Consider the following 23,921-nt stretch of genomic DNA (forward strand, 5'->3'; position numbering starts at 1 on the left):
AGAGCAGTAGTTAGATGGGAAGAAATGTTTGTACTCCTGACTAAAAGTTTAACCCACTGCGAACGCTTTGTGGACAACCCAACCTGCAGCCCTTCGCTGGTTTGCGCCACGTTTAACATTCAGCTTTTACTCCTTAGCGTACTCCAAAGAATAAAGCGACAATTCAAGAAGACGACTGAAATAACTGTGGTTTATGTCACGATCATTTTAATACGGGAGAGCCGTCACATGGAACCCCGCCAGCTGATGGGTTTCAGCAGAGGGAACTGATCTCTCTCTCGCTGCAGCCGATGCTGCAGCAGGACGTGGTCAGCAGTTTGGCGGCTTCACGCTTTTTTAAGGTGGACGTTTTCCTGCTGTGTCGTGAATCCCGCTCTGTCCCGGGCTGGACGTCGTGGATTTCTTCGCTGTTGGTCTCCAAGGCTGCCTGCTGAGAGGAGTCGGCATAACCGTTGTTCTCTTGTGAGAAAGGCAGGGGATTGTCACTCTCTGCCGCATCGAAACTCGAAGCTAAAAATAAAAAGTTGTGGAGTTGTGAGTAGTTGATAATATTTATCTTTACTAGAAAGACAGAGCAGCCTCCAGCCAGGGAGCTGGAAGTATTGTCCTGCGTGTTTCTGATGGGAGAAACTGAGATCTACCAGACTTCTCACCAGGACAGTATTAAACGAGATACGTGAGGTACCCATTCATAGAATCACAGAATGGTTAGAGTTGGAAGGGGCCTTAAAGATCATCCAGTTCCAAACCCCCTGCCCTGGGCAGGGACACCTCCACTAGAGCAGGTTGCTCAAAGCCCCCTCCAGCCTGGCCTTGAACCCCTCCAGGGATGGGGCAGCCACAACTTCCCTGGGCAACCAGTTCCAGTGTCTCACCACCCTCACGGTAAAGAATTTCCTCCTAATATCTAATCTAAATCTCCCCTCTGCCAATTTAAAACCATTACCCCTTGTCCTGTCGCTACACTTCCTGACAAAGAGTCCCTCTCCGGCTCTCCTGTAGGCTCCCTTCAGATACTGGAATTCTGTCATTAACGTGTTAAAAGCCCAGTAATGTATGGGTTTATATTGAAGACTGGGTTTTTGTAGGAGCAGTTGCCTTGTCGGCCTGACACCGATGTGTTTGCTTTGAAGGGTAAACCCATGGTTTGATGTGTCTGGCCCTTGACCAGGGTGTTGTGGGTTTCCTGAAACGCAGATTATTATGTCAAGGTGCCAGGTACCCCACAATTCCAAAGTTCCGGGGTGTTCCCACTTAAATTGCACACTTAAATGTAATTCGTGTGCATTTTAACTATCGCGGTACAACTGGGTGCTGCCTTGTGCGGTTATAAAGGTATAGTTATTATCTCGCTTGGTTTCTTCTCCTTTATCAGACCCTCAGGTGGGGTCTTGCAGGTGCCATCGCTTTTTATGTTGGTTTAAAGCTGCTGCTACAACAGAATTTTCCAAAAAGGCGGATGTTACTGCATGGAAAGTGTGGAAAGCGGCTGTTCCTGTCATCTGCCTCTTTTATTTTCTTTTTTCTACTTCTTTTAACCTGTCCGGAGTACAGATTTCTAGCAGTGCATCTAAGGGCCGAATTTTCTATCGGAGATTAGGTACAGATTTCTGTCTATAATATAAATACATACAGCACCATGGGAAGGTACTTAAATCGCAGGGTATATATTCAACAGACTTTTCATTATAATATTCTTAAGTTGTAATAAAGTTTCTGGTTTCTAGTGGGGAAAGCGGTGTGTCCTGCTGAAGACGGCGCTAAAAAACTTGCATTGGCTGCAGCGGAGCTCGTCTCTGGCAGAGAGATTTTCACTCATAGCCTTGGGCTTAACGCGTGCTTCCTCACGTTGGCGTGGGAAATCTTGATCTAAATGTTGTTTATTTGGCAAAATAGCACCCTAAGCTGAGCCAAAAAGCATGAAGCGGCACCACTTCGCTCGCTGGGTCCCAGCGAAGCCTGTGGTTGAGGAGCAGCGGAAGCCGAGGGTGATTTGGGTCTTCCGACTCTTTGCAGGGGGTGATGAGCGTTAATTAGTACTTACCAAACAGGTAGTGATAATCAGTCAAATGCCTTTTCCAGCGAGAGCCGCCGCAGGTGAAGACGACGGCTCGGATGAAGTCTCTCCCGCAGAGCCTGACGGTGTTCCCTTCCCCGCGTCCCTGCTGTGCCACCACCAGGAGAGCCAGCAAGGCCAGTGCCACCACCGAGCCCCTCATGCTGCGGCCACCGGGCGCTGGCGGGGCGGGAGGGAGCTGCAGGACCAGGTGGGGAGCTCTGCTGAAACCCTCTCATTTATACCCACGGCCCCTCTGCTCCGCTGGGTGACGGCTCATTCCCAGGATGACTTCATGTTTGCTAAAAACAAGCTAATCGCTCGTTTCCGGTGATGTTTTAAGTGCTTTGGGATTTGTGCTGGGATTTCGGTTGGGTATTAAAGACTTCTTAAGGCTGCGTAACTGCTTTACTATAGGAACACATGTAGTATAACAAGTTTATAGGGTATGGGCTTAGGTTAATAGCGTTAATGTGTATGTTCTGCAAAAACGAAAGGGTGTTTATTACCTGATTTGTAGATAATGGGTTCTGTCTCGTTGTGTTTCCCACACAGCCTGTTGCCCAGCCGTGCCTGTTATCACGGTGTAGGCAACGCCGGCGCTTCTCCTCTTAGTGATCCCAAACTAAAAGCAAGTTAACAACTTCCAGTGATGTCTGCAGTTGTGAACCTCTTTGTTACCCTCTTCTCTTGCCAAACAGCCCCTTGTCCATCCAGCAACGGCAGATGCTTCCGAGGAATCTGCCAGTGCCGGGCTGTTACCGCAAAATCGTGTACTGATGTTTTTCTGGCAACTGTAGGCTGGACGTGCCTTCTGTGATTGCTGCTGGGATTGATAGGATGCGATCCTGCCGCACACAGAGCGTTTGAGCACAGTGAACTGACTGTAACGAACCTGAGGGTGGCAGAGCCCTGGAAGAGGCTGCCCATAGAGGTGGTGGAGTCTCCATCTCTGGAGACATTCAAACCCGGCTGGACATGTTCCTGTGCAACCTGCTCTGGGTGGACCTGCTCTGGCAGGGGGTTGGAGGAGATGATCTCCAGAGGTCCCTTCCAGCCCCTTATCATTCTGGGATTCTGTAACTGCAGAGCAGTGGAGTTGTTTGACAGCTTGTGTCCTCTGGGGACAGGCTGAGAGAGTTGGGGGGGTTCAGCCTGGAGAAGAGAAGGTTCCGGGGAGACCTTAGAGCCCCTTCCAGTCCCTCAAGGGGCTCCAGGAAAGCTGGGGAGGGACTCTGGATGAGGGAGGGGAGCCATAGGAGGAGGGGGAAGGGTTTGACACTGAAAGAGGGGAGATGGAGATGAGATGTGGGGAAGAACTTCTTTGCTGTGAGGGTGATGAGAGCCTGGCCCAGGTTGCCCAGAGAAGCTGTGGCTGCCCCATCCCTGGAGGGGTTCAAGGCCAGGTTGGAGGGGGCTTGGAGCAACCTGGTCTGGTGGGAGGTGTCCCTGCCCAGGGCAGGGGGTGGCACTGGGTGGCCTTTAAGGTCCCTTCCCACCCGAACCATTCTGTGATTCTGTGATGTCCCTGGCAGGTACCTGGATGCAGGGAAGAAGCTCCACTGCAGCCACTGGGCTCAAGTGGTCTCTGCAGCGAGGCCTGTGGACGTGGCCCTTGCCTAAAAAGACACAGAGAAGAGAGGGAGAGGCTCTAAGCGAAGCACAGAACAGGGACAGATCAGCGTCCTGGCTGTCTTTTTCCCTCTGGCAATATCTGAAAGAGAGAAGTGGACTCACTAAAGCAGCGCAGAGCAGTCCGTGCCCTGGGACTGGGCAGGCTGGTTGTGCTGCCGTGGGTGGTGGTGGCTGCAGTTGCTGTAAGCTTCTATAAAAAATTCTTGCAATAAAATGCCTTAAGGAAACAATTTGTCAATTACGAGGTCAGAAATTCTATATTTAAGAACAAAATACATGAGGAACTTTGGAGAGCTTTAGCACTTCCTAGCACCACAGGTGTTTTCCAGCACCATAATGTCACAGTTAATTAGTTTACACCATGTGCAGGGTGAATTACGACGTGTAACAGCCTTGACAGAAAGCCCATTTTTTTTTACTGGTAGCATCCGTAAGTAAACAGTCATGACCACCGATGGAAAATATATGGTGTATTCTGTTCAGATTTGTAATAATGATTAACACATGATTCACCTTAATGGGTGTCTTTCTTTGAAATGCACAACGATTAATTTTATGCCGAGGGTAGGCTTCCCTGCGCGCGGAGGGAAGTGGATGTTAATGCATCACAAATGATCTTTAACTTCAGTGATGTGTTTAAATGTTGGAGGTTTTATTGTCAGGCTGACGAGAGCCTGGATGTTCCGTGTGTCTATAAAATAGATGTCTGGCTACAGAAGGCTTTCTGGAAACGCTTTGCTGCCTGCTCCCTGCTGCACCGTCGGGCCAGAGGGCTGGAGCCTGCGTCTTAATTACTCGCCTCTAGAGATGCTCTATATTTTCTGTGAGCAGTCTGAAAATCCTCTAAGGTCCAGCTGGTGGCTCGCTGGGTGCTTTTTTTCCTGTTTCTTCCGATCTGTCCCCAAAAAAGACAGCCTAGACAGCCTGACGTTGCCTGCTTCCAGCCAGCAAGGCAGGCCCAAGCAAGCCTTCCCAGCAGATTCGGGCTTTCCCTGCTGGGCTGGGCTGGAGGAGGTGGTGGACCTCAAAAAACACAGATCATAGAATCATGGAATGGTTTGGGTGGGAAGGGACCTTAAAGCCCACCCAGTGCCACCCCCTGCCCTGGGCAGGGACACCTCCCACCAGAGCAGGTTGCTCCAAGCCCCCTCCAACCTGGCCTTGAACCCCTCCAGGGATGGGGCAGCCACAGCTTCTCTGGGCAACCTGGGCCAGGCTCTCACCACTTCCAGAGGTGCCGAAGTCACCCCTCGCTCCAGGAGCACACTGCTACCTCCTGTGAGGAGCCGTCAGGAAAGCGTTGGTGTGGGACTGAGGGAATTTAAATGGTGATTAGGCGTTACCCTCATTTGTCAGGGGTTGAAAGGTTGGTCTCTGCTTTTGCCTGGTGTGGGATGATCTGCAGCTCACAGATCTGATGCCCCTCAAATCTCAGCTTTTCTCCTCAGCAGTGTTTATGGGATGGCAGACAAGGTGGCTCTGATGAAAAGTCCCTTGTTTCACTCTGTGATTTCACAGGGAAGATACAGACTCCATCTGGGAAGGACTTTGGGCTGTATTATGGAGTGGCCTATGCAAGAGGTGATTTTTGCCACTTTTCGAGTAACCCAAGGAGAAAAGACCTTGGGAGGAAAAAACCAAGGAGAAAAAACCCAAGGAGACAAGATGACTGAGACCTTTCCATTCCCTTATCTGTATTACAGGGAGGGCCATCTGTGTGTTAATAGTTTGTCTAATGAGGGGGGCTTCCAGGGGAAAATTTAGAGCATTTGAAGGAAGTTTCTAACCAGTATGGCTTCAAAGAGAAATTTAATGATTGGAAAAGAACAAAGGGTTTATGTTAATCCTACAATAAGCCTTTCTTGCTGTTTACCAACTGAGAAGTGGTATCGCTTAGCTACTGTTAAATCGCTACAGCAGGACCAATTATGTCACCTGGAAAAAAAAAAAAGAGAGGAAAAAAAGAGCTGTACGACAGTGTAATCGCAGTACAAGACGTGCAGAGATCCAAAATTCCTTATTTACGAACTGAGAACAGAACTGCGTGTGCAGTGAGCACCCAGGAAGCAGGCTAAGGCAGGTTGTGTTACCTCAGTCTTTGGAATTGCCTTAATACTATGCTTACCTCTAACAGTGGTCCTTGAAAATAGCACTTTTCGGCAGGCCTGTTTGCACTGCATTCGTAGCATCATACTTAGCAGCATACACACATACATCCTGTTTATAAAGGAAATCAATTCTCAATACGATACACATGTGGTAGCTGTGCTTAGATGTGATTGCCCCTGGATTCTCTCCCTTTAGGGTTAGTTGCAGCACGGAGCCTGTCGTGCTGAGCCTGGGACCTGCCCGAGGCTGGGGTTACCGGAAAGGAGAGTGAAGGAAACGGGTGATGCTGGCAAAGCGGGGCTCTGGCTAGTGAGGCTCTGTGACTTGGTGACCAGTTACGCCACGTGCCCAAAGTCTGGAATTCAGCATTGATATTTTCAGTCCTGTTCTGGTGACGTATCCAGAACATTATCCCTATATTCTTATTAACTGAAGAACTTCTCTGCGCAGAGGACTTGGGCTGCTTCGTGGTGGTTCGTAGAAAATAAATTACTGGGGTTTTTTACTAAGTTTGACAACAATGGCCTCACTTTTAGTTTTTAAGGGAAACATCTTTTTTTGCTCTGTGGTTTACAGCGCTTGGCAAATGGGGCCGGTGATTACCAGACTTTATAAATGCAGTGCTGACAATTGTGACTTATTAATCCTCCATACCCTAGGAATGAAGCTTAGGTTAACATCAGCATTCTTGTTCTCTCCAACTTCAGTGGTTTGCACCACATAACTCAGAAAGGATTTTAAAAAGTACCAGTCCCACTACAAACTGGGAACCTGTGTCCAGTAAGCCCAAGGGAATCGCTCAAAGCTGGAAGGATGAAGGGAGCAGTGCAGTTCAGTACGAGGCCACCTGGAGGAGGGATCCACCTGGGGCTGGAGGACCCTGGGTGGCACCAGGATTTCGTACCATGGAGCAGGCTTTGGTATAAATTAGCACTGATTTGTGCAAAAGTGAACAGAAGGGATTCCCAGTTGATACCAGTCAGCTTTTACAGTGCTGCTACATGGAATCTATGTGTGGGACAATGGGAAAGGAACCTGGTGGTCCAACGACGTGAGACTATCTTGTTGGTGGCCAGGAGAGGGCACGTCGTTCCTGCGTTCTCAGCAGGTGAGGGCATTCTGCCAAACACAGGCACCTGCAGACTGCATTTTAGAGGAGGCTCCACCTTCCTGCCCTTGCCCTGAGTGTCCCTCCCAAATCCAGCTGTGGGGAACTGCTGATCAAGTGAAACTTCAAGTTTCTTACCTTTTGACTTACCCATTCCTAAAATTTCTAGCAGTATGGCATGCAGAAGAGCAGGAACCTCCTCAGGTATTAATCTGGTTATCAAATTCTATCTGATTCCATTTATTTCAATATTTATTAGCTAGATCTTTAACAGAAAACCCTTGAAGTGGACCTCAGAGGTCCACCACCTTCTCCCAGCGAGTCGTACCTTATCAGTGCTGGGAGCAGCCAGGTTCTGCAGCTCAAACACACCGACTTCTCCTTTGCTGTCTCCCACCAGAAGGCAGTCAGTGTTCGTGGCAAAGAGCACAGACATGAATTTCTCTCTTGGGCTGGCAAGGCGAGAGATCACAGGGTTCAAGCTGCAACCCAGCAGAGGCAAATATTAATGGTGACAGAGGTAAATCTGCGTTTGCCTGGAGGGTAAAGTCTAGCAGTAACACAGATCTGATAAATGTTGCGCGTTTTACTTATTATGTTCTAGATTAGCGCAAAAACTAAGAAGTGAAGCAGTGTTTTATTTGGTCTCAACCAACTCCCAGCTGCTATTAACTAAGTTGCCTAAAATCTGCCCTATTGCCTAATGAGGGTGGAGGGGGGAGTCTATTAATATTGTTATTATATGAATAATTTGCTTTTTGCTACCGCAAGATTTAGCAGGCCTCCTGCTCCAGCGCTGGCTTCATGCTGTCGTTAACACCAAACAGTGCAGCCCAGCAGCAGAAGGCCACCGATTAACGTGAGATGTGCACCTACTTTACAGCAGTGGGAAAAAGCGAGAGGTATCTGAACTTCTGACCATCTTATCTTTAGTGGTTTCGTAGTAGCTCAGTTCTGTTATTTTTCCTTGTAACTATAGGAGCGGTAGAATCTATGATTTCTGCAGTTTTACCCTTTATCAGTTCCACGAGGCATCCAGCTCCTTTTCTTGTAATCGCAATTCTCTGGTAACGACCATCTGCTTTTACAGAATGAGTATTGCAAAATGCAATGCTTTCAATAACTGAGCAAGCAAAGGGCGCGGAGCTGTCATGGTCTGATAACAATACTGACGAGGCAATAATGCCTGGCCTTTGGGCCATTAAGTTTCAGAATCTTCTTTGAGAAAAGTAATTACTTACATGCTGACACCCAGATCCCAAATTTCGACTCTGCTTTCATTTGCTGCGGCAAATACAAAGACTGATTTTGGAGACCACGTAATGTCGTGGACAACAGCGGTGGTGGAATTGAAGGTTAACATGGGTGTCTGCGAATCCTGGTGCCATAAAATGATGCTCCAGTCTGCGGAGCAGCTCAGGAACATGTCCGTGCTGAAGGGATTCCAAGCGACTTTGTAGACAGGACCCTTGGTGTTCAGAAAGAAGGAAAAAAATAACTTTGTGTTGTTCTGGAGCTACAGCCTCACAGGATGGTTTTTAGTAGTGACCTTTCATGGAAATCCCTGTCCTCTGACCTTAAGAGCAAACCCAGCATTGGGTTGTGTCTACCCACAGGGAATTAGGATGTAGCAGGAGTGAATTTAGGAAATTAGAACGATAAGGCAGGAGAGAATTTAGGAATAAAAAGCATTCAGCTGCTTCTGCCCCTTCAGCAGTTGTCAGGAGAAGCTGATGCTGAAAGGGCAGCTGCTTGGGTGAAGCAGAGACTTTAGAAAAAAGAGTTAAAGTTCCATTAATGTTCTGGCATCTTTCTCTCAGAGGTAAGACTGTTTAACTGTGATTTGCAGGACAACCAAATTACCAATTGTTTTCTTAAGATAGAGCCAGAACTAAAGCTTTACAACAGTTTCTGGTACAAGTTTCCATAAATTACTTAAAAAATCCTTATAGTTTAGAAAGTAATCCTGTAAGACTGTGATGCTTTAACTATGAGAAGTCACTCCTAATATAAGAAAAATTCAAGTTTCTTTTGTTGCAGATGTTTTATTTAGTAAATATAAGTGAAGTAACTATTGCATTTGTGAACTTAATTGAACAGTTTCTGCTGTTAGTACTTTTTCTACGTCTCGCTCACCTTATGGCCTCTGTATGTCTCTAGAAACTGCTCACTGGATGAACAAGAACACTTGTGGATATAACCCTCTTCTGTTCCAGCAAGATAAAAATTAGTGTCCTGAAAGAAAGGTAAATTGTAAGGTAAATGCTGTAATTTTTGACTTCTGAAAATCTCGGACTTTCTGCGATCCACACAGGCAAATGTGTGAATCCTTCAGATGCTCTGAGGACAAAATACTCAGCTGGATGAGGAGGGGAAGCGCAGCCATCAAAGTCCTAGATTCGGGAGAGGCTGACGGGTCAAATTCTCACCAATTTAACCAGTTCACAGGGGAAAGCTGCCCTAGAGTCTGGCCCAAAGCAGATGTGAGTAACATGGCTGAGGTAGAGCTGTTCACATACAGGGATTGTTGCTTGGTTTCCCATATCATCCATTTTGGGTAAAACTCTTACTAGCTAAGAAGTGATTTGTTTCAGAACTAAATATGCTTTAAATACCAGTGCCAAGCCCCAGGTTAGTGCATATTGAAGTAGCTCCAGCTGAGGATCTCTCCCCTGCACAGTTCTCCTGGATAATACTTTAGCCAGGATGGCCTTCCTGAGCCTACCTTTGGATGGAAGTCAAAGCACATTCCAGCTGCCAGTTGAGATATCGGAGCTTCACTTTTCCTTTCTTTCTCACCCGGTAATTTCTTCCCCTCTCTTTCTGTTCGCTTTATTTTCATCAGATCTGTGCAAATAGCACGAGTTTTTGTCAAACGGGCTTGTGACAGTGCTATGAATAACTTGCGCTTCTTTGGAACGCTCAACAGCTCTTAAATGTTTTGTGTATGGTGACTGGTGTAAAAAATGTCACCTGAAATAAAATGAAGCAACTGCAATTTTGGAAAAGCCGCAGGGGAGACTGCTTACCGGTGCAATCTAGTCTTTTCTGTATAAACCACAAGGTTATTCGGCCATCTGCTGAGATACAGATTAATCTCTCTGCTTTGCCCTCTCCTGTTGCACCTCTGTCCTGTTCCACCCACCTCAGTTGCCATACAGGACCCGTGTGTTTATTTGTGGATTCACTGGGACAAAAGATGCACAGGATAAATCATATATGAACAAAAGACAAGACAATATATTTGAAAAAATAATTAACCTTTCACTTTGTAATGAACGTCAGCTCTTAGGACAGAAATTTTGTTTAGCTTTTCTTTTAAAAAAAAAAGAAAAAGAAATCTGAACATTGGCTGTTTTCTCCAGGAAAATGTTTTTTATCAAACAATTTTCGATATTTAGTTTCAGGGCACTGTTCATGTGCTGACACACCTTTCATTGATACCCGAATCATGAAATCAATCTACACCTTGGAGGAGAGTGCCCTAGGGCAAATATCTCCCTGATCATCCCCTCCTCCCCTCATTTCCTTCTTAATTCTGCTTATCCCTCACCTATTCTGATGTTCTCTCCATTTTGGGGTAAGTAGAATCAGTGAGAAAACACCAAAAGCTACCAGTAGTCTCCCATAAGGATTTATTACTTGGGGCAGGATTCTCCTAATTAGTTAGTACATGGGGTATAAAGCAATACGTGGTGGTAATTTGTTGCACTTTCTTAAAAAGTCAGAGCATAGTACTCATTTTTTCACCTTTCCAATGTGAGGAACTCGCTTTGTGTGCACAGCAACATCGCAGAGAGTTTCTTACCCCAAGTAAGCACCAGTGGTGTTAAAGCAACGTAAGCATTTATTGGCAGAAATAAGACTAGAGAATGATGGCAGTGTCTGAGGGCATTTATGCATTACCATAAATTTTTGTGTCTGCAATTTTGCTTCAGAAACATCTAGTATTTGAGAGTATTGAGTGTTCATGTGGGCATTTCCAGTCAGAACTGGAGGATACTGACCAAAGTTGGAAATGAAAAAATTGTGCAACATCCCCGAGCAATCACTTATCAAGACTCTCCCTATTCCCTCAGCTTCTCGCTTGTGGATATTCTTTCATTTGTTATTTGCGGAGACGTGAGCGAGGTGGGAGGAGGTGGGAAGTCATGGCCTTACCCGCTGTCCAAAAGCGCAGCGTCGTTACGACTCCGTACATCGTAGATTGTGACAGAACCATTGTACATTCCAACTGCTAAAAGATTGGGGCTCGCCATAGAGAAATCCAAAGCAGTAACACCGTGCTCGCACTGGAAAATACGCTCTGGCCACTGACCAGTAGAAAAACAGAAAATTATTTGAAGTTAGTTTCTTGATTTACCTCGTTCTTCTCAACACTGGATATGGAATTACCAGGCTCTTCTGGAAAATTCAAGTGCTGATGACCATAGTGACCACTTCTAGACAGAAATTAGGTACTATCTTCTAAATGGTTTGGTTTATTTCTTGCTACAAGTGATAAAATTAGGAAAAAGTAAAGGCTATGCAGAAATATGACACTGTAAAATAAGTTAGATGGGCCTACTCCAACCCAAACACCTAAAAATCAAGTTCCCTAAGATTCAGCTTCGTGAGTACAGTGGGAGGTTTTGGTTTGCTTGATTTGTGGGGTTTTGTGTTTTGTTTTTTTTAAACAAACTGGGCATTTTGGAAAATTTCTCCAGAAAGATGTTTTCTATCTCGTAATGTGAAGGAAGTGTATTTTCCATTTATTTCCAATTACAGAAATTTAGCTGAAGGTAAAATGCAATCTGATGTACGTCGGGTAATCTGTAAACCCCTGTTTTCGTGACATTTCTCTGTGCAACCAAAGAACTGATTCAGCTCTTTTCTAAGATTAAATCCTTAAAATCACTGCACCGAGCTCTTGAAATGGGAAAGAGCAGAGTTAGTTTGCAAAGAACTGTATTTTGGTGGGCATGGCCAGACCTTATTTCTTATTGTTTGGGACTTGAGGACTGTGGTGACATCAGGGAATCACAAGAGTATTTGCTTGTTGACATGATAAATACGCATCAAAGACTCAACTCTGCATAATTTAAATTAGTCTAATACACAATTTTTGGCAAGTGAAATTCATGGAACAAATAAAACTGAAGTTGTGTAACTTGACAGCAAGCAGGTGATTTTTACTGTGTTGCTTTGTAATTGAGATTTCCAAGATCTTTTTTAAAATGGCTAGTTTAAAAAGTGTCACTTTTCAGATGGATTTGCAAAGACGTAAATGTTACATTTATGAAACCTACTGTCTTTTTGACAGCATTATGAGAAGTTAGATTAGATAATTATATTTAATTATATACTTTTTAATTGTGATCTTCAGCCTAACAGAATTTAATGGTACAACAGAAAATGGGTTGGAAAGGATAATCCTTAAATTTAAAATACCAATGTTGTCTGTAATGAGAGTGTGGAAGTATTGAACAAATGGTCTATAGAGTTTTGGAAAACAAAAGATAAACGGATTTATTTTCACGTTTGATGTGCTCGAGACTTTTCCAGTCTAAAAAGTAATTTCTACGCAACTGGGTCTATCCACAGTAATAACAAAACAGATTTACAGCCTTGGCTGTAACCTTTACTGCAGTCGGAAACAATTTTCCAGAAATGCGTGGTTTGGGCTAGCAAATTCAGCGTTACTGGCTAGCTCTTGCTTTTTGAAACAGGAAGAGGGAAAGCAATAAAGCAGAAAAATGCATTGAAGGAAAAAAAAATAATAAGAAACCAAACTGGCTGTTTGTTACCATGGGGTTCTTCAATGACCAGCAGCAAGCCAGGCCTTTCTTCTGTTCTTTAAAATCAAACGCTCCATAACCAACAGCTAAAAGATCCTAAAAGCACAGATTAAGAGAGAGAACTTGAAGTTCAGTTGTGTCTTTCTAAAAGGCAACTTTCTGTTAACAGTGACTCTCAGTGCAAAGTCTGGAAAAATAATGCTGGTGTCATATGCAAGTAGAATAACACACAAGAAGAACAGCATTTCAGAATTTCTAGAATACTGGTTTGAGGAGAAGTGCATTCGTGGTCACTATCAGTTGGGTTTACAATCTCCCTGCCCTGGCCATCATAAAAATATGGCCCTTTCCAGAGATTAATGTACATTATTCTTCTATAACCGTATTTTAATGTGCAGCATTCAATGGAATACATAATAATACTTCCACCGCCTCAAACTCCTTGCTTTTAGCTCTCTATGGTGGGGTCCAATGAATTCCGTTCATTCCTTTCCACAAGCAAGAGTGAGAAATAGCAGCAAAATTTTAGTCTTCAACTCCATTAATTTTTTCTTCCTGCACAAAACAACTTGTCTGTGAAACTTTAGGTATTTGTTTGCCCTATGATTCTACAACTGAAGTCTATAAGTGTGTCCAACTTTAGAATATCCGGGGATGTACTAACTGAAATGGTCTTTATTTTCTCTCTTGTTTTTTCCCTTGGGGCAATCTTTTGTGTTTCTCATCCTCAGCTGCTTTTTACCTTCCTTCCATTCATTATTTTTGTATGGCAATAAGAGCTCTGTTGGAAAAACTGAGCCTTATATTACTCTGCAAGTGGAAACATCTGGGTCATTCTCGCCTCCCCTGAAAGTGAATTAAATAAACTTGGGCCAGATGCTCAAAATCTGTGCCTGTTGTTGTGTATCTTATCCTAAAAGTTTGATGAACGCCACTTTCTTGGGATCTAAATGGTATCTAAACTACCATTAATAACTTCCATCAATGGTGATAAAGCTTAGTAGTAGGAGTTTAAAGTTCAGCTTCTAATTCTGTTGCAGACCAAGTCTATTATCTTAACATTGTTGTTCAGGTAATGGTAAACTGACTTATTCTGAACCAATTAAAGCTGTTGTCACCCATCTGTAGGAAAAGCCTAGCGCAGCTGTAGAATAACATACCAATACTGTTACCTGGAAGGACAAAATGCAGAGAGGGGGATGCAAAGACAACCCACCTGACTGTAGGGATGGATCCATCCCTCTGAGATCCTTCCCGACAAAGTACATCAAAATCAGGAGTTTTTCTACACTAACAATTGCTTATACCATTTTTTCAAACAGTGTAGAGGCAGTGATTTGTTAACTCACAGGGTTTACTTTGCTCCAAGCCATACTGCTCACGCTGTGACCCTTCGTTAAATCACAAATATATGACCACAGTCGTTCCAGTCTGGGCGGTACAACTTCTTCTAGGCTTTTATTTACGTCTGACAGAATTGATGGGTTAATGAACGCTTCCTTCTGCTCTTCCTTGTCCTTCTTTTCCTTGCCCTGCTCTTTCTGTTTAGCTTCTTTCACGGCTGCTGCTGTACCTGTGTCTGAGGTAACCTCGGGATCTAAAATGCACAAATACGGTAAAGTCTGAGGAGTAACATTTCACTTGGGTAACTCCAGGCATTCACATCAGAAGAAAAACTTGCCCTTGCAGAAAAAAAAAAAAAGAAAAAAAAAAAAAAAAAAGGATGATTTGAGGAATTAAGATATCCTAACTTTAAAACTGTGGCTAAAATGTTGATAGGGACATAAAAAATGTATGTAGCCAGTTAAACTCCAGGTGTTTCAGGTGTTTAATGAATGGATTTAGCTCCTCAGCAACAAGTTAGGAATTTATATCCACCCCCCACCAGGAACGTTTCTAATCTCTCATATTTAAAATTCTTGTTTAAACAGGGATTTTTTTTCAAGTTATGTTCTAAATTTTAAAGAGCCACGCTTAAGTATTGATGCTGGAACACAGTAGCTAAGTTACGTGATGCTGTAATAAGTTCATTGTCTGGAAAAATTAAGTGCGGAGAGTATTTTTAGACTGCATTTGCGAAGCATTTTGTTTGTTTGTTTGTTTGTTTACTCACCCCTCTATTTTATGTAATGTGCAATTCATAAATTTGTCTCAGACCACTGTTAACAAAATAAGAACACTCTAATTGCCAGATTGTCAGACCAAAAGCCCTCCTGGCCAATTTGGAACTCCTGTAAAAGGTAAAATATTACTTAGCACTTGGGACCAGATAATGGCTCTTACAGTCTGCAGTGAACGTACTTTATGTTAGACACCGAACATGTATCAGGCTAAAACTTCTGTTTGCTATCAGTCTCCTTATAAAAATAAATAAAATTGTAAAGGGCATTCCAATGCAAAAAAATGGTTGGGAGAAGTAGCAGAATTAATCTGTATCTTAATGGTCGGGAAAGAAAATATTTTCCTAATATTTTGAGTAAATTTCTAATTTCCCCTGACTAATATTTTGAGTAAATTTCAGTTTCTCCTGAAGGAGAGGTGGGCCAGCTCAGAACCCTTTCATTCAATTCTTCCACCAAGCATGGTAGGGATGTCGGTTAAAGTGAGGGTAAAACTGCAAAGTTCATGTTGAAGTCTCATAAGCTCTCCTTTCTTTTGTCTATTTCTTAAAGAACGTGAAGACATTCAGTGAGGGACATAACTCCATGACTTTGAATATCAAGCAAAAGCTTGTGCTGGAAACAGGGTACCAATAACAAACAAACCTCTAAGGACAGGAAACTGCCGATAAGCTGCGAGTTTGGGTTGAAAAATGTTCTCCATGAGAATCCTCTCCATGAAAAATAAATCCCGCTGAAAGTTTTCCGATGTTAATATAGCTCCTGAATGGCATTCCTCATCTTCATGGACAGAATTTTCCAAAACCACTGTAGGAGAAGTTGTGCTGTCTGACAACAGATAATATGGGGGAAAAAATCCAGTTTTAACATGATAATACTTTGCATAGAAAAGGTAAAGGGATAAGAAGTCTCATCCTCCTGCAAAAAGCATAGAAGAATCTATCCTCATCAAAAATTACTTCCACTATGAATTTCTTCTTGCTTTATTTTATTTTCTTTTATTGATGATGAGATACTTCTGGAGTTCTTCACAATTGGCGTTTTGCTTCTACTGTCTTAAGTTAGTACCAGCAGACTTTGTCAGTGACTGTTTATCTTTATAAAGACCATTTATGACAGCGTTGTACAGAAAAGGTCTTGGTGCAGAGCTGTCCAAGATTCTTTAGCAAAATCGTGTAAGTGCCAGCCAGGCAGGCCAAGCACTTTCTTCATTTTCACCACACAACACAGTGATATGCACAGTTTAGAAGGATGAAAACGTGGCAGAGAGGTAAACATGGAAAAACTTTACCTGTGTCGGAAGAGACAGACGCGGTCTGATGGTGCTCTTTGGTTGTATGAAGTTTGCTGCTTTTCCCAGTTGTGGCTCTGGTACCTTCTGCTTTGGACGTAGGTTTTATTTCCAAAACGTTAAATGAATCATACAAGTCCCAGGAGGTGACCGTCACCCCTAGAAATGAATCCCACTGGGTTACACAGGTCTCTGGTTTCAATACATTATTATAAAGCGCTGTGTGCAGCTGAGCAAAGATTCGCTTTCTATACTACAGCCCAACTCTTTGGCAGAGGGGCTTTGGAGCCGAGGGAGGGTTGGACAAGGCTGTAGCAAGGCACACAAAAAAAAAGGGGAAGGTATGTTTTCAAAACAGATTAATATCTATTTTACTTCTCCTTTTGATTTTTTTTTTTTCCCACTCATTTTACATACGTTAATGAACACAAAGGAGAAACGTTTGGAACAGCTTTCCCCATAGTTTTCTTTGGCCTCCTACACAAAAGAAACGTCCAAAGCTCAGCATGTCTAAAACCTAGATATTCCTCTACAATTTTTTTTCAGGTCGAACATTTTGTAAAATTGCATCTTTCTTGGGAGAATGCCAATATTTTCTGCTTTCCCCAAGATTTTGCATCTCATAACAGAGGTTCTCTTCTTTGCGTTATGGCAAATAGAAACCAGCGTCACCGAAAAGTTAAGGGGAGGAAAAAAGGGAACTGTGTGCTTTCGTATTTCAAGAGAATAGTTGAGTATTGAGTGAAGTTCTGCCTTCTAAGAGGCCCTCTCTGCTTGCAGAGTGCTGGGACAGGCAGGACACGGCAGCTCTCAGGGGATTAATGACTGTTTTACTGCAATGGATACAGAGTACTGGTACCGATATTCAAGTATTGAACGCTGGGGACAGAAAAGGCCACCACAAATCACAGGAGCCTGTCTGAACTTAAAGCTTTGGAAGTGAAAGTTGAGGAAACGTCTTCTCCTGCTTAGAGATGAAAGGAAAAACCCTTTCCTCGGTATCCAACCTGTGTGCGGGGAGTCTTCTGAGGTCCAATGAGCTAGCTGTATGCTAGAGTTTTCCCAAACAAATATTTAATAAGTAAATTAAATGCAATAATAAACCCAAGGGTACAATGTAGTAAACGAGAGCCCATTCTTATTAAATACCCTTTCCTCTGTGGTACTCGGGGGGTTTACCTTTATCTTCCATGATGATTCGGTCACATTGCACTTCCTTGCTCTTTGCGGCTCCATTAATGGTTTGCATCATTTTTTCTACAAAGCGATCATTGCCGGGTCTATTTTTGCAAATGTCAGCATAAATCTTATTCCGCTCCCTTGATAAGAGAAAAAGAAGTGTATATGGACTTTCTGAAAAACATTTGCATTTGAATTCTCGGTGTATTTAACCACAAGTTGAGCAGGAGAGGATACTCCATGTCATAAATGTACTGCTTGGGATTTTTTGGATTGCTGGATTTTATTTCACTCTCTGTAATGTCTTTCAGCAGCTATTTCTGACCTTCTGATGCTGTTCTAAACCAGAAATGGCCTGTAGAGGTAGCAAAAATCCCTACTCCAACTACCTTTGGAGTTCCGAAATATGTATTTCTCATCACTTGGGAGCGAAAGGCAGTGCATCCAAGAGACAAAAATGAAACTAGCACATTTCTGTTTCCTCCAGCCCTCAGGAATGGTCAGTGGGAATTGTGAAACTTTTCTCTATTATTTTTATTTTGATATTGTAACAGCAGACACGGATTATACCCAGTCTTAGCCCAACAGCAGGTTGCTGTTCCTATGCAGTTGGCAATACATGCTGCGTACGCCCTCTCCATCTGATTCGTAGGATGCTCTTCCTCTTCCTTCTTCCCCAAAATCACACCAGTGTGATTCACAGACAGTGGGGGTTGGAGTCCCACCGTGAACTTTGTGGCTATACAGGCAGAAAAAACCTCACTTATCTAAGTTGTTTGACTTGCCAACTGCAGTAGGCTGCAGCGCAGGCTTTGGGGCTTAAAAAAGCTGTGTGACAAGTCTGACATCCACCGTGAAGAGAACTTTGCCGCGCTCTGTCCCAGTCAGCTCCTGGGAATAAGCCAAAAAACCTGTGTGTTCTGGGTTAACTCCCTACCAAAGCTCATGGTAGTCCAGGGAGGGGGGTCTGAAGTGGAACCACGTGAGAAAAGGAGGCTGAGGGAAGACCTTCTTGCCCTCTACAACTCCCTGAAAGGAGGGTGTAGCCAGGGGGGGTCGGTCTCTTCTCCCAAGGAACAGGCGACGGGACAGGAGGAAATGGCCTCAAGTTGCGCCTGGGGAGGTTTAGGTTGGATATTAGGAAAAATTTCTTCACTGAAAGGGTTATCAAGCCTTGGAATGGGCTGCCCAGGGAAGTGGTTGAGACACCATCCCTGGAGGTATTTAAAAGACGGGTTGATATAGAGCTTAGTGACATGGTTTAGTGATGATTTTTTTATCAGAGTTAGGTTGATGGTTGGACTCGATGATCTTAAAGGTCCCTTCAAACCTGGGCAATTCTATGATTCTATGAGATGCAACAAAGGGGAGACACAATATTTTAACAGCCACGGTCATGCATGGTGGGGTGAGGTTTCTTCTAGCTGGATGCACTGAGAAGAGCTTCTGAGGAAGCCAAGGCCTGTCTAGTTTATTTATATCTTCGTTATTAAGAAATGATTAGCTGTAAAGCTACGCACAAGAATCAGTGCAGGGGTTTGCAATTTCTCACTGTTTTCATTAAATTAAATGGTGTAATTCATGTACACTGTGCTGCATCTTCCCTTCCCCCCAGCCCCTGCATGGTTTTTTTTGTCACCATCCCCTGCTTTTGCTAATCTGCCTTGATTTATCAGTGAAAGAATGTATGAATTTAATCAACAAGATGGAGCTGCAAGGAATTTGCTGAAAGAGGGGAGATGGAGATGAGATGTGGGGAAGAACTTCTTTGCTGTGAGGGTGGTGAGAGCCTGGCCCAGGTTGCCCAGAGAAGCTGTGGCTGCCCCATCCCTGGAGGGGTTCAAGGCCGGGTTGGAGGGGGCTTTGAGGGACCAGGGTAGGGGGTGGCGCTGGGTGGGCTTTAAGGTCCCTTCCAACCCAAGCCATTCTGTGATTCTATGAATTTAGGCTCTCAAAAGAGAGACCCAAGCCCAATATGGCTTTAAACGGAGGTGAAATGGCAAATTGTAGTAGTGAGACCATTGAACCACGTGTGAGCAGCCTGTTCAGGGCTGTGTGATGAGCAGAAACTGGGTGTGCTGAGCCCACTACACGCGTGTACATGACTCCTGACGTACGTACAGAATTCTTCCAGCCTCTTCTGATTCTACAGACACCACCACAGATGGCACGTCCAACATCCAGATAGTTTCCGTCTCTGTGAGGTAAAGATCCACACTCCTGTCTAAGTCTTCTTTTGTCAGTTCTTTTTTTATCCCCTCTGGCCTCACCTGCACATCTGTAAAATTACAGGAGGTTAACAAGTGAGACCTTTTCTGCTCTACGTTTAAAAGAAGACAAATTAATTCTAAAAGTAGCGTAATGATCAGGAGCCAAAACTTGTGAAGCACTGAGTTCCTTTGAAGTGCTGAGCATCTCACATCCACTGACTCAGTGTCTCACAAATCACAGTGCTCTGAAGAACAGTTTAATTCTATAATTACCCAGTGTATGTTCATTACCAGACGAGGTAACAGTTGTATCTTGTTGAGAGCCAGGTTCTGCTGTTTCATCTAGTACGGACTCGGTTGTTGATGAGTTTGATATAGAAGTGTGGCTGCTTCCATGTGTCCTTTGGCGACAAAGAAATAAGCAGAAATCGTATGTGAGGGTCCAGATGTGAGTTAGCAAAGCGCTACAAAAATAGCAGTGTTGTTATCAGGATAAACCCCAGAAGGCTGTAAGAGCACGCACAGCGATGCCTCCGTTGCAAAAGAAGTCATGAAGGCTTAGGAAAAAAAATAATGAAATGGTTCGAAAAAGACATTCCTCTGACAGCATCTCCCGAGGCATTAAAGAGCTGATGGAAAAGCGGCTATTGAGCTCTCGGATTCATTCTAAGCATATAATAACGCAAAGTGTCGGCTACCTACTGTGTGATCAGCGCTATCTGTGGGCACATGTTTTCTTGGACAGAATTTAGGTCCTTTGGTGCTTTGCATGTGCTCAAACGTCATTGAAATGCACAAGAAACTCATTTGGAGGGATTAGCTCGTTTAATAAAAAAAAAAAAGCGATGTTCATAGAGGGGATAGCTGTGATAACTAGAAGTAAAACTCAAACCTTAGATACAGTTGGGAGGTTTGTCAGCAGATTTTCTCTTCCTCAAAAGTGAAGTGTGAGCAATAATAAATACACCAAAGGCATTTGAAGAGGACAATTTTTAACATTTTTAATTAAAACTAACATTAAATAATTTCATTTTGTCTTTTAAATGAAGAGCTCTTGTCTCCAAAAAGGATGTGTTCAATTTTCAGGAGATCTTTTGTATTTTTAAATCTTTTTTTTGTGTGTGTGTGTATTTGCTCCTGGTTAACATCCCTCCCTCTGGGATTATCCTTTAGAATAGCCAGCCTAGGAAACACGGCAAAAAGATAGTTCTCAAAGGGAAAACTCTTCTCAGAAATCACAATGGCATTAACTTTGCCGAAGAAAACAGTAAGTAATATTTTTCTTTAACTTGTATTTTTTTCCAATGCTGACCTTACTAGTCTTTTAATGCCTTTAACTAAATAAGTAGCATCTCCTCTCCACGCGATTTGAATGCACACACACCATTTGACAGTGGTATGGTTCATTGTTTTTCATTTTGAACACAAATACTTATTTACCTTCTTTTGCATGACTTAATTGAATTTGTCAGCCCGAAGCTAAAACGGCTCAAGTCCATTGACTTTGTTTATTCCCTCTGTACCCAAGGTTTGGAAATGAAAGCTGGTAAGTAGTGAAACACGTAATTTAGCAGTTTTAACTCAAAAGTTTCTGTATAAGAACAATGTTTGAAGTGGATGCACATGATCACACAGAGGTAACTTACTTAGATTAGTTTAAAAGAGAGGATTCTTATTATATTAACAATATTTTGATACCTTAACTGAAAGAGTCAAGTTTGTAAAAGGGGTTGTCTGTACTTGGTAAGTATCACTGCAACAGACAAAATACTTTAAAATAAATTTGTAACTCTTTGGTGAAACCAGGCCTTTTGTTTCCAAAGCATTTTTCCATACCCACAGCTCAGAGGATATTGATATACTCCAGTTTTTGAAAAACAACCAAGCTTGGGGAAGGCAGAAAGCATCTCGGGTAGCAAAAGGGAGTATATTAATGAGCTGCAAATGCCGGTTCTCGGCTGTACAGCCTTGCTCAGGCACCCAGAACACAACCTCCTCTGCCTTTAGGACAGTGTTTTGTCACATATCTGTGTAGAGGTTTCTGTATGTTGACAACAGAGTATAATTATTAGCCCTGCACAATTACTCCAGCTCTGAAGAGCAGGTGCGTGGCCGCTGCAGGGTAGGAACCCTGTGAGACGGGGTTTAAGAGACAGCCCATTGACTTACCTTGAGAAGGCACCTGAATTGGCGTTCTCTCCCCATGTCCGGTGTGTGAAAAAGGAGTGAAACCCAGCTCCTGTGGCCCCAAAGTGTGTGCTGGATGCTAAGGGCTTGCCCTGCCTGGGTACAGCAGCGTTTGGGTCTGGATGGAAGAGCGGATGGGGCGTCACATCCTTTCCTTTGTCATCAAACACCTGAAGGAATATTTAAATAGTGAGAATAGTTTCACTGTGTTCCCAAAGCAAGCGACGGTGATGACACTAGTCTCATCTGGAAGAAAAAGAAGACCCTGAGCCAGGCAGGAACCTGACAGAACAGGTAGGTAACCCCTCGCTGCTGCTGATGCCCAAGATACACGAGGACAGTGGCTGGGGGAGGTTGAATTCCTGCTTTCCCTTTCAGGGTTCAGCCTTGAGAAGGCTGTCACCTTTGCCTGGGACTTCTTTGGAGCTCTCTGTATAGAAATGGCTGCAAAATACCTGGAAAAAACTACATTCGTCTCACTATCTAACCCACTTCTTCTTGGTCAACCTTGTTGTCTTTTCTGGCTTATTTATTCTATAATGACTGCCAAGAGGGGCTTATTGACTGCGACTACTCCTGTCAAATTACCAGTACAGCAAAAGCAACGAGGGAAACAATTATACATTTTTTTTTGTTACACTGCTCAAAAGATTTTATTGTAAGAAGGTATTCAGTAAGGTCTTTAAACGACAGATTATGTTTCAGGAATCTTCTACTCTTTAGTTAGAGACACACAGGTGCTACAGTCAACGTATCTCAGATTTGAAAGCAAGTAGTTCTCAGATTAGGAGGAGAACTGTAATTCAATTTTTTTTTTCTCATTCTTGCAGATTGTTTTTGGACACAAATCACCCTCATTTCAGAATGGATGAAGCTCTTGGATCACTTTCTTTCTACACAGCTCTCCACCTTCAGAGAGTTCTTTGGTCCTCCCTCTCCCACTTCTTTTCCAACAACTTTTAGCATCTGCAATAACTCACATTTAAAGCTTTTCAGGAATAGTGTGAATGGCTTCTCACCCGTATGGTGTACTTGTTACCCAGGTGGGACACCCTTTCCAAAGTTCTGCTGTCAGAACCGCTGGATTGGCTTCTGCAACTCGCTGCTCTGCTTGCAGAGATGACACTCAGGATGCTCACTCGCCTTTGGATACCAGAACTTGCTCCCGATCCTTTCCTTACCCTGAAATCAGCCATAGACATTCTGTTTCAATCAACAAAACACAAACAACTGCATACAATCACCATATCGCTTACCCTCTAACTTTCAGGAATGATTTAAACCATTCAGGATGAGAATCCTGAAATAGCACAATTCCTTCAGAAAATCTCTGTTCTGCTTCTAAGGAGGCTTGCTTTCTCTGAGGGAGGTGATTCTACTCCTCTGCTCTCATGAGACCCCACCTGGAGTACTGTGTCCGGCTCTGGAGTCCTCAGCACAAGAAGGACATGGAGCTGTTGGAGCGGGGCCAGAGGACGCCACGGAGATGCTGGGAGGGCTGGAGCCCCTCTGCTGGGAGGACAGGCTGAGAGAGTTGGGGGGGTTCAGCCTGGAGAAGAGACCTTGGAGCCCCTTCCAGTCCCTCAAGGGGCTCCAGGAAAGCTGGGGAGGGACTCTGGATGAGGGAGGGGAGCCATAGGAGGAGGGGGAAGGGTTTGACACTGAAAGAGGGGAGATGGAGATGAGATGTGGGGAGGAACTTGTTTGCTGTGAGGGTGGTGAGAGCCTGGCCCAGGTTGCCCAGAGAAGCTGTGGCTGCCCCATCCCTGGAGGGGTTCAAGGCCAGGTTGGAGAGGGCTTAGAGCAACCTGGTCTGGTGGGAGGTGTCCCTGCCCAGAGGACTGGGGGGGCTTTAAGGTCCCTTCCAACCCACACCATTCTATGATTCTTAAGTGGTTATGTGGAGGAATAAGGTGGACGTGGGTGGGGGTAACGCGTGCTGTAAAACAAAAGCCTACAAGGCATTTTACTGGTCTTCTGAGGTGAAGCTTACAACCGGGAACTGATGTGGTGATAAAAGAGGGGAGAGATGCTGTGGCCGTTCCAACCGGCACACCGGCGGGGACTCCCCCCCACACCCCCGCGCCCCCTCCTCCCTGCCTGCCCGCCTGAGGGAGATCCGGGGGGCAGCCCCCGAGCCGGGACAGCCCTTGCCGGGACCTCGGCCACTCACGGGAGAAGCCAGCGGCCGCCGGCGGGGCCCTGCATGGCGGCGACGCTCGGGGCCGAGGAGGGGGATGCAGGGCGTC

The 23,921-nt window shown here is 44.2% G+C and overlaps 2 protein-coding genes across 2 annotated transcripts; both read right to left on the minus strand.

The window, feature by feature from the left end:
* Nucleotides 1-253: 253 nt before the first annotated feature.
* On the minus strand, nt 254-2,219 carry INSL5 (insulin like 5). The gene is made up of 2 exons (XM_074152599.1): nt 2,045-2,219; nt 254-489 (listed from the first exon to the last, which is right to left on the minus strand). The coding sequence occupies exons 1-2, from the start codon at nt 2,217-2,219 to the stop codon at nt 254-256; spliced, it is 411 nt and encodes a 136-aa protein (XP_074008700.1).
* A 595-nt stretch (nt 2,220-2,814) lies between these two features.
* Nucleotides 2,815-23,880, minus strand: DNAI4 (dynein axonemal intermediate chain 4). The gene is given in 18 exon segments (XM_074151829.1): nt 2,815-2,904; nt 3,596-3,675; nt 7,059-7,390; nt 8,150-8,376; nt 9,045-9,143; nt 9,634-9,755; nt 9,938-10,095; nt 11,070-11,221; nt 12,695-12,781; nt 14,035-14,282; nt 15,451-15,633; nt 16,097-16,255; nt 17,276-17,415; nt 19,397-19,553; nt 19,777-19,886; nt 21,655-21,842; nt 22,692-22,854; nt 23,846-23,880. Coding segments are annotated over 18 exon segments (2,730 nt in total).
* Between the last annotated feature and the right edge of the window lie 41 nt (nt 23,881-23,921).

This window comes from Numenius arquata, chromosome 8 (genome assembly GCF_964106895.1).
Source record: "Numenius arquata chromosome 8, bNumArq3.hap1.1, whole genome shotgun sequence".
NCBI lineage: Eukaryota > Metazoa > Chordata > Aves > Charadriiformes > Scolopacidae > Numenius > Numenius arquata.